General features: G+C 47.8%; 1 protein-coding gene across 1 annotated transcript; it reads right to left on the reverse strand.

Moving 5' to 3' along the window:
• Positions 1-3135: 3135 nt before the first annotated feature.
• On the reverse strand, positions 3136-8024 carry LOC143280308 (uncharacterized). Its single transcript, XM_076584940.1, has 3 exons — positions 7768-8024; positions 3471-3665; positions 3136-3418 (listed from the first exon to the last, which is right to left on the reverse strand). The coding sequence occupies exons 1-3, from the start codon at positions 8022-8024 to the stop codon at positions 3136-3138; spliced, it is 735 nt and encodes a 244-aa protein (XP_076441055.1).
• Between the last annotated feature and the right edge of the window lie 3190 nt (positions 8025-11214).

Raw genomic sequence — 11214 nt, forward strand, 5'->3', positions numbered from 1 at the left:
GTGCTGAGTCGAATCGAGTACACAGAATGTAAGAATACAATAAACACAAGCCGCATGCAACAAAATAAGGCCAAAAGGATATGCTGAACAGCCGAAAAAAGCGTAAGACGAGACAGAGCGTAAACCTGACAAGATGGCATGGAGAGCCTTGGCCAAAGGAATGATTAAGCGCTTATAGTTTTTAGAGGCGTTTGATTGGCTGAGAGCGGGTGGGCCCGTCTTTTCACTGTTAGCCGCGCGAAATTTGGCCAAGCAGAGCAAACCAATAGGCCTAGTTTGCATCAGTTTGACATGGTACAGTATATGACACCAAAAGGAAATTTTCTATCTAAAATTACGTTTAAATAACATACTTACCGTGACCCAACTAGTGCAGACTCCGGCAGGGGTCTGACATTCCTGTCCTGTGCAAACTATCCGCCCATGCGGAGCAGACGAAACTACGGCCGATAACCTCCCGGAAGTAGGTAACCTCCCCTTTGTCCCGCTGGTTATCGCCCTCTTTTGACGGCAATATGCCATCACCAGCGCAGCAAGCAGGAAGAACAGGAAGCGGGGAGGACGGGAGGGTCTTAAATTTGGGTCACGGTAAGTATGTTATTTAAACGTAATTTTAGATAGAAAATTTCCTATCGTCATTCCACACAGTCTACGAGAAGACATCCTGGCAAGGATTCACGATGGACACCTCGGAATCACCAAGTGCCGGGAACGTGCGAATTGTTCAGTCTGGTTCCCGCTCATCAACGAGCGCATCAAGCAGTTGGTCTCTACATGCAAGTTTTGCCAGGAAAGACAACCAACTCAACGCAAAGAACCGCTGATCACCACCGAACTGCCACAGAGACCATTCCAGAAATGTGCGGCAGATCTCTTTGACTTCAAGGGAGGCAACTACCTAGTCCTGATAGACTACTATTCGAGGTACATTGAGATAGCTTACCTCAGAAAGATCACTTCGGCAGAGGTGATTGGACGGATGAAGAACATTTTTGCGCACCAGGGAATACCTGAAGTCCTACTCACAGACAACGGCAAGCAGTTCGTTTCTTCTGAGTTCCAGAAATTCGCTGATTCATGGAACTTCAAGCATGAGACATCAAGTCCATACTTCGCATCTGGAAACGGCGAGGCCGAGCGAGCGGTCCAGTCAGCAAAGCGGATTCTCTCTCAACCTGATCCCCTCCTAGCTCTTTTGATCTACAGAGATACACCTATCGCAGCAACTGGTGTCAGTCCTGCAGAACTGGCATCTGGAAGGAAACTAAGGACAACCCTTCCCACTCTCCCCATCAACCTTGACCCCCTCAGTCATGACAGATCTCTTGTCGCAGCCAGAGACAAAGCAGCCAAAGAAAGCTACAAACGTTGCTTTGATCGTCACCATGGAGCACGTCCACTAGAAGAACTTTGCCCTGGTGATACAGTCCTGCAGAAGCTCGACAACGAGAAAACCTGGGGAAATCAGCCATCGTGCAAGAACAGTATGCACCACGGTCCTATGTAGTACAGACTCCAAGCGGCAAGTACCGGAGGAACCGAAGACACCTCAGGCCGTTCACACAGCCTGAAATTCCCCCACCCTACCCCAACCCAGTCCAAACAATCCCGCCCATATGCACTACCCAAAACCCTGTATCCAGTGACAAGATGAAAGATGATCATCCGTGCAGAGGGCCAACTCCAACTAGCCAAGGCTCATCCTCCACTGAGCCTCAGCGAGCAGCATGCAGAGGGCCGACTACAACCAGAGCAGGCTCATACTTAACCGAGCCTCAGCAAGTCCAGGCATCACGTCCAGTCTCCAGCCAGGGTCCTGTCCCAGCATCCCCAGGCAGCTCGTCAACCAAGGGTGCCGTGCCGCTTTCTGAGGGCAACGCATGCAGTCCAGGAGCCACGTCCAGTGGACCACGACCGGGACAACCATCAGGACGACCGCCAGAGGGCAACAGCAGTCCGGAAGCTCAAGTACGGACGTCTCGCAGTGGCCGTACCATCGTCACACCAGCCCGCTACAGAGACTAAAAGGGCTGAACTTTGAAAGCAAAATGTTGCTTTATCGCTGTATCCTCCCATCCTCGGTTATCAATACGAACTCTAAACAAATAATTACGCAAGCCATTTCGAGCGGCTTGATTTGTCAATCTCAAAGGAGGGAGATGTCGTGAAATTGTACACGGCTTTCGTGTGAATAGTCACTCACCGGAAGTCCCGAGGAAAAGTAGTACGGACAGGGCAGACATCTTGTCGAGAATAAATGCAGTTATCAGAGCACAAGAATATTGTTATTTCTAGAGTGAGAGATGACAACACAGTAGCTAACACGGAAATGTCTTGAATAAACACGGAAATGTTCACTGGTATTTGCAAACGTCACTGTGGTGCGCTGGATAGCTTCAACCCATGCCTGCCTCCTTTGTCTTGTCATTTCTTCAACCTGCTTTCCTGCTTTAGTTTTCAACTTGGGAATAGTTCGATAAAAGCCAAGCCCAGTGCGTCCCGATTCAGTACGATATCCTTGGCTTGTACAGCCGATAATACAGCAAGTATCTGGCATCACTAAGTATCCTAGTGGAGACGATCGTAGTCAGCAAGGCAGAGATGGGGAAGAAGTCGCATGGGTTGACTGTGTTTACATTCGTCGCGACTGACAAAGTGACGCCCGGTCCCACAATGCACCGCGTGTGACATCATCTTCTCAAGCCCTATTCTTCGACTCCAATGCCTGACACTGACAATTTGGCAATATGCATATTTCTTTCCTTGTGTTATTGACATTCACTTTAGTTCCAAAGATGGAAAAATTGTAAATTTATTAATATATTGTAATATATACTCTACATTTCTTCTCCTCTCGAATGATGTAAATGAGGTTAGTCAAAGAATGCTGGGGAAGAAATGTAGAGTATGACTTACTTTGACTTAATCCTTTGTTCCAGTCGGAACACAGGGTCCGCACTGCAGATCTCCATCTCGCTCTGTCTTGGGCTGTTCTCTTGGCTTCACCCCAGGTCATGTTGGTGGACTTGAGTTCTACCTGTAGAGTTCTTCTCCAGGTGGTGACTGGTCGTCCCTTCTTCCGCTTCCCCTGTGGGTTCCAGTCCAAGGCGAGGCATGGAATGTGGGCCCTGTCCTCTACGCAGTGTGTGTCCAACCCAACACCACTTCCTCATCTGGATACTCTTTTTTGATTTGGTCTTGCTTCGTCCGGCGCATGAGTTCCTCGTTGGACATTCGCTCCGGCCATCTGATGCGCAGGATCTGGCGAAGACAGATTTTGATGAAGACTTGCAACTTGTAGTCCAGGCTCTTTGTGCGTCTCCAGGTCTCCGAACCGTACAATAACACGGACTTGACGTTGGTGTTGAACAGCCTTAGCTTGGTGTGCAGACTGATGTTTTCGTTCCTCCACACTGGTCTGAGTGTGACAAAAGCATGACGCGCCTTGCTGATCCTGGCCTTTCAAGTACATCTTCATCAGCTCCTCCTGTCTTGCTGACTGTAGGTAGGTGAAGTGGTCAACATCCTCTATGGCCTGTCTATCGATGTTGATGGGAGCTTCCTGAGTGGCATTGACCCGCAGGCTCTTTGTTTTCCCCACGCTGATCTCGAATCCTGTAGTTTGGCGACGTTGCTCAGTCTCTCTGTTTTGTCTTGCATGTGTCCTTGAGAGTGCGACAGCAGGGCGATGTCATCTGTAAAGTAGAGATCTTCAAACTTTCTCGTGAGGGTCCATTGTATGCCTCTATGTTGGTCCATGCTGTCTTCATCACCCAGTCAATCACAAGTGAGAAGATTAGAGGAGATAGCAGGCATCCTTGCCTGAAATGAAATGAAATGAAATTATGGTGCTTAGAGCCTCGCCGACCACTAAGGCCATCTCAAGGCTATCGCCGCGTCAATTACTACTACAAGGCTAAAAAAAAAAAACAACCAATTAAAACGAGTCACCACTTCAAACTTTCCACTCCAAAGTTAAAAAAAAAACTTCCATAGTTTAAAACCTTCAAATCTGGTTAAAAAGGTTCACTTCTTTTAAGAAGTCCATCAGCGCCCACGGAGGGACATCACGAAACGAAGTCTTCAAAGAAACCGCCGTGTAATGTCTGCGTCTAACGTCATGCAGATCCCAACAGTCAAGGAGCACGTGTTTCACGGTGAGAGGCTCGTCACAGGGAACGCATCGAGGGGCCTCCTCCCCCTTCAACAAGTAAGAATGAGTAAAAAAAGTGTGCCCCGTATGCAGTCTGCACAGCACAGATTCCTCCTTTCTGTTCTTCACCCCCGAAGGGAGGGTCTCCCCCATGTCCGGACGGATCTGGAAGAGCTTGTTGTTCGTCTGGGTGTTCCACTTCTCTTGCCAAAGATCCTTAACGTAAGTATTGACCTTCCGCTTCATGTCTGTATAGGGTACCAAGGATCTGGACAATTCTTTCTTTACAGCGTTCCTGGCCAGCAGGTCCGCCCTTTCGTTACCACGAATGCCAACATGTCCGGGAACCCAGGCCAACACAACCTCGTATCCTTTCTTCGTTGCGAGAGTAAAAGTTTCATAAAATTCCAGCAGTTTGGGATGAGTGATATTCCTGCAGGCGATCGCCTCCAGGGCTGATAAGGAGTCGGAAAAGATCATGAATCTCTTCTGTTTGGAAGAGAGAACCATTTTTAACCCCAGGACCAGTGCGGTCAGTTCCGCGGTGTATACCGAGCTGTCAGACAGGATGTGTTCCGTTGCGGGCCGGTCAGGAAAGGCGGGACAGAACGCAGATGCGGCGACTCCGTCCTCTGACTTGGAACCGTCAGTGAAGATGCCTTGAAAGGTGGGGAATTTGTGGCACAGTTCCGAAAAGTAGGTTCTGTAGGCCAGAGAACTGGTGGTGTCCTTACGGTACGAGGCCAGATCGAATCGGACCTCAGGTGTTGTAAAGGTCCACGGGGGGCTGTCAGGGAACTTAGAGAAATCTGAGATGCCACCGACATCCAGATCGGCATTTTCCAAGTGCGGCTGAATGCGGAGTCCGAGAGGAGGTATGCAGTTTGGGTTGTCTGTAAATTTCTTATCGAAAGGGTTGTTGAATACAGCATCGTAAGCAGGGTTTGTAGGTTCCGAAAACAATTTCAAATAATAGTTCAGGGTCAGCTTCAGTCTGCGGTTGGAAAGAGGCGGTTCCCCCGCCTCTGCGTACAGGCTGTGCACAGGGGTGGTGCGGAAAGCACCTAAGCTGAGACGGAGCCCTTGGTGGTGTACAGGGTCCAACAGTTTCAGGTAGAACGGTCTGGCCGAGCCATATACAACACTTCCATAATCCAGTTTGGACCGGACCAGGGCTCTGTAGAGGTGCAAGAGAGTCCTCTTATCAGCACCCCAGTTCGTGTGTGCCACAACTCGGATGATGTTCAGGGCTTTTAGGCAAGATATTTTCAGCTGTTTAATGTGGCTGAGAAAATTCAGCTTCTGATCGAAGACGACCCCTAGAAATCTGGCTTCCTTGACCGCCGGGATGGTGGATGTTCCCAGACGGATTTCAGGGTCCTGATAGAATTGGCGAAAATTATGAAAGTGGATGCATTCAGTTTTGGAGGACGAAAATGTGAAGCCATTCTCCTCTGCCCAACACTGGATTTTGTTGACGCAGAGCTGAAGCCGTCGCTGGATGCTGGCGTACGTGCTGCCGGTTGCATATAAGGCAAAATCATCCACGAACAGCGAGCTGTCCGATCCTTTCTGAACGGATTGAACGATGTCATTAATTTTGATGCTGAACAGAGCCGGCGACAGGATGCTCCCCTGCGGGACACCCAGCTCCTGCTCGTGAATGTCGGACAGGGTGGTGCCGACTCTCACCTGGAATTGTCTGTCTTGTAAAAAATTGTGGATAAACTGAGGCAGGTGTCCTCGGAAGCCGAGCTTGTGCAAGTCAGAAAGAATACCAAATTTCCACGTGGTATCGTAAGCTTTCTCCAGGTCAAAAAATATGGCCACCACATGTTGTTTGTTGACGAAAGCATTTCTTATCGTGGTTTCCAGACGAACCAGATGGTCAACGGTAGAGCAATGCTTGCGGAAACCGCATTGTTCCTTTGCCAGAAGGCCGTCGGTCTCTAGTTTCCACATCAGTCTACCGTTGACCATCTTCTCCATCAGTTTGCAGACGCAGCTGGTCAGTGCAATTGGGCGGTAGTTGGAGGGGTTCGAGGGGTCTTTTCCCGGTTTCGGCAGCGGGATTATGAGGGCTTTCCGCCAGGAGGGTGGAAAGAAGCCTGTGACCCAGATGTGGTTATAAACTTTAAGCAGGGTGTCCAGACAGGTTTGGGGAAGGTGCTTTAGGAGTTTATAATGGACTTCGTCCATTCCTGGACAGGAATCCGTACAGGTCTGAAGGGCAGATTTAAGTTCGTTCATTGTGAAAGGAAGGTTGTAATTCTCTGTGTTGTCGGAAAAGAAGTTACATGGTGTTTTTTCTGACAGGTTTTTGGTTTTAAGAAAGCGAGCAGATTTGTTAGCAGATCTCGAGTTCTGTTCTATTGTGGAGGCAAGCAAATTGGCAACTGCTTTCTTCTCTGTGACCAGAGCGTCTGAAAGTTTAAGATGGTGGAAGGTCGGGCATGCGTTTTTGCCCTTAATTCTTTTTATAACCCTCCACACTTTCTTCTTGGGTGTGTTGGAGGTTAAGGAAGAGCAGAAATCTCTCCAAGACTTCCTCTGGCTCTTTTTAAAAACATACCTGGCTTTCGCCCTCAGCTGTTGATGGGTTCGAACGCTATCGGACTCCGGTCTCCGAAAGACGCGTCGCTGCGCTCTCTTCCGAGACTTGCGGGCCTCCCGACATTCCGCGTTGAACCAGGGCGTTCTAGGGACCTGAGGCTTGGAGGTAGACGATGGGACTGCTGCTTTGGCGCAATCTAAAACGATCCGAGTCAGAGCGTCAGCAGGGTCCTTGCTTTTCAATACTGTTTCTTCCTGCAGCTCCGCTCTTATCTTGGTGGTAAAAAAACTCCAGTCTGCTTTGTCGTAGTACAGGCGGTCAGGCAGAGAGTCACCTTCTCCATCTGTGGGGCGGAGGACGACAGGAAAGTGGTCACTCCCGTGCAGATCGTCGTGCACTTTCCACTCGTAGTCCAGGACCAACGATGGATCGCAGACCGACAGATCTAAACACGAGAGCTTTCCAGAGGACAGATGCAGGTAAGTGGGAGACTTGTCGTTAAGACAGCACAAGTCCATGTCAGAGAGAAGGTTTTCTAAGAGAAGACCTCGGGCTGATGTCATCTCACTTCCCCAGAGCGGGGAGTGTCCGTTGAAGTCGCCCAACAGTAAAAACGGACGTGGGAGCTGGTCGACCAGGTTCATGAGGTCCTGCCTCAGAACACGGACGGAAGGGGGAAGGTAGAGAGAGCAGACAGTGATGGTTTTCTCGAGCGTGACTCTGACTGCCACCGCCTGTAAAGGGGTGCTTAAAAGAACTGTACTGTATAAAAGGGACTTTCGAATAAAAAGAGCGACACCTCCCGTCAACCCCTCTTGCTTCGGTTGAGCGGGTTTAAAAACGGAGTTAAAACCAGAGAGAGATAAAACCTTGCCATCTCTTTGCAGAGTCTCCTGCAGTGCCAGCACTGAAGGTTTCAAAGCACGACAAAACAGCTGGAGTTCCTGGAAGTTGGCATAGAATCCCCGGATATTCCAGTGGATCACTGCCATTAAAAAGGTTTTTTTTTACAAAAAATAAAGCAGCAGCCTATTCCATCGCAGAGGCATCCTTGCCTCACTCCGATGTTGACCTCAAAGGATGTGACAGGTCGGTGTTGTGGATGACTCTGCAGCTGGTGTCTGTCCAGTCCACCATGTCAAACGCCATTTTGTAGTCGACGAAGTTGACGTATAGCGGTGACTGCCACTCCAGCGATTGCTCAATGATGGTGCATAGATTTGCAATCTGGTCGGTGCATGATCTCCCGGCCCGGAATCCTGCCTTTTCCTTTCTCAGTGTGGCGCTGACGGCAGTACTGATCCTCTCCAGAATCATCCTGGTGAAAATTTTGCTGGGTATTGAGAGAAGCTGTATCCCTCTCCAGTTTTGGCAGTCGCTGAGATCTCCTTTCTTTGGAAGCTTTACAATGTAGCGCGTCCTCCATTCCTCAGGTATATCTTCCTTTTCCCCTGCTTCCTGTAGGACGCCGATGAGGATGTTTGCTGTGGTGTTCAGGTCTGCTTTCAAAACTTCTGGAGGAATGCTTTCCCACTCTTCATCTTCTTGATGACCTTTAACATTTCCTCTTTGCTGATAGGGCCCAGGTTGACGTTCAGATCTTCCCCTTCTTCAAGGACTGGCAGATTTGCAACTGGTGCAACGTTGAGAAGGCCACTAAAATACTCCTTCCACCGGTCTAACTGGTCTGTCGGTTTACTGAGTATCGCTCCATCTCTCCCCCGTACTGGTCGGTTGGTGTTGGCTTTCCTTCCCGACAGCTGTTGGGTGATGATGTAGAGTGTCCTCATGTCGTTCTTGTCCGCTGCTTCCTCTGCTTTTTTTTAGCAAGCTCATCCACCAATCTCCTCTTGTCCCTTCTTGCACTCCTCTTTACTTCTGTGTTCTTCAAGGTGTATTCTTGTTGGATTTGTTAGAGTATATGGCAGTGCTATTAACCAATCTACAAATTTTTAGGTCTTAAAAATGGCAATGCTATTAACCAATCTACAAATTTTTAGGTCTTAAAAATGGAAAAGTACAGGGAAAGAAATAAGGATATTGCTGACTATTTCTCTCATATGTGAAGGAACTTCAATAATAATAATAATTATTCATAACTTTTCTATGGCGTGATATCCAGAACTAATGTTGCTCAAAGCACCTTACATGATCGAGCTAGATATATAAACATAACATAAAAACATTACAACAGCTCAATCTAATGTGTTCACAGAACAAATCAAAAAGCACAAACCATCAAACAGAAAATATCAAGTAAATAAATCTTAGATTAAAATGAAATACATTCCATAAAACACACACACACACATGCGCGCGCACACACACACACATGCGCGCGCACACACACACACACGCCCAGACACATTAAATATATCAACTGCACTATGAAAAAAAGAAAGATAAGTAAGCGATGCAATAGAGAAGAACAACAGAGAAGAACTACTGATGTCATTACATACAGCAATGTTGTAAAAGGTAAAAAGTCCAATTTCAGTCTGCTACTGATGTAAAACGTTTGTGTTCAAGGATGGCAAAATGTCATATAAAGGTGATGTGGACATTGCCACTCTGCAGGAAACACGGCTGGCTGACTCAGGAACACTTAAGGAGAGGGACTACACCTTCTTCTGGCAAGGGAAGAGCTTTGATGCCCCAAGAGAGCATGGAGTAGGCTTTGCAGTCAGGAACAGCTTGCTGAATATGATCGAACCAGGCAGCAGCGGTTCAGAACGACTCCTGACTCTCCGTCTCAACACCTCCGAAGGCTATGTCACTCTCCTCAGCGCATATGCTCCAACTCTGTCCGCCTCTCCAGACGCCAAGGATGTGTTCCATGAAAATCTCGCATCAACCATAAGGAACATCCCCAGGACAGAACAACTTGTTAGGTATGCTGCAAGATCAGACTGCAACCAAAGAAGTTCCACTGCTCAAAGAAACAAGGGAACTCTTGCATTGACGTCAGCAAGATGTCTCAGTCAGACCTTGTAGAACAGTTTGCAGAGGCCTTTGAGAGAGAATTCGATGCGTTGCAGCCCAGAGACTCTGCCACAGAAAGACGGGAAACGCTACAAGACACCATGCACCGCATTGCTATGGCCACCTTTGGGAAGAAAACCGCGAAGTCCCACAACTGGTTTGAGGCCAAATCATCAGAGATGACTCCCGTTACTGAGGCCAAGCGCGCTGCACTCACCGAGTACAAACGGTCACCTAGTGAGAAGAACCTGCAAATCCTCTGGGCCAGCGAAGAGATACAGAATGCTGCTGAAAGAGGCAACATCCGAGGGATGTATGATGGCATCAAGAAGGCACAGGGACCAACACAGAGCAAGACTGCCCCTCTCAAATCTTCCACTGGGGAAGTAATCAATGATCCTAGCCAGCAGATGGAGAGATGGGCGGAACACTACTCTGACCTCTACTCCACAGAAAACATGGTGTCCAACTCAGCCCTCGATGCCATCAAGTGTATGCCGGTCATGGAAGAACTTGACGCAGAGCCGAGGACGAACTCAGCAAGGCCATTAACAGCCTGACATTAGGCAAGGCACCTGGCAGCGACGGAATTCCCCCAGACTTCTTTAAACACTGCAAGGCTACTCTTCTGCATCCTCTGCACACAGTCCTTTGTCAGTGCTGGAATGAGAGAGCTGTAACGCAGGACACGAGGGACACCAAGATCATCACCCTGTACAAAAACAACTACAGAGGCATCTCACTTCTCAGCATTGTAGGCAATGTCTGTGCTCGGGTCCTAATCCGCCTGCAGAAATTGGCCGAACGCATTTACAAATATTGATAATCTGCGTGCTTACCGTTTTGAAAACTCTCATCATATTCTCCTTCTTCAGTCCTTGAATGTTACTAAAAACAAATTACCGAATCTGAAAGGTTATTATTATCCTCCGGTTCATCATATAAGCGAGGATTCTGACAAGATTAGTACAGCTATTTACGTGCAGTGTGGTTTGAATTACGCAAGTGTCCATCCATCTCCTATTTCAAACTATACTGAAAAGATGTCATCTACGTTTGTAAAATTGCATGTCTCTAATAATCAAATCATACATTTTGCGTCAGTCTACTATCCCAAAGGTCCAAGTAAGCAAAATACAAATTGGTTGCGAACATTAAATTGCTCAAAAGACAGATGGATCATCGGAGGAGATTTTAATTCCCATGCGCCCTTCTGAGGATAGTGATTGTCAAATAATATCTCATCCTGACTTTGTTGAAAATATTGTTGATTCATCGTTCCATTTACTTAATGATGGGAGGATTACACGTATCCCAAATGTTGCTCATCATAGAGCATCGGCACTTGACCTAACCTTCATATCACCATCTCTAGCTTTTACAGCACAGTGGGATACTGGGGATGATCCACTAGGCAGTGATCACGTGCCAATCACACTGTCTTTTAAGGATTGTAATATATCTAAATACAGCGGAGAAGACGAAATCCCAAAATTCAATTACAAATATGCAAACTGGGAAACAT

This window comes from Babylonia areolata, chromosome 3 (assembly GCF_041734735.1).
Source record: "Babylonia areolata isolate BAREFJ2019XMU chromosome 3, ASM4173473v1, whole genome shotgun sequence".
NCBI classification, from domain to species: domain Eukaryota; kingdom Metazoa; phylum Mollusca; class Gastropoda; order Neogastropoda; family Buccinidae; genus Babylonia; species Babylonia areolata.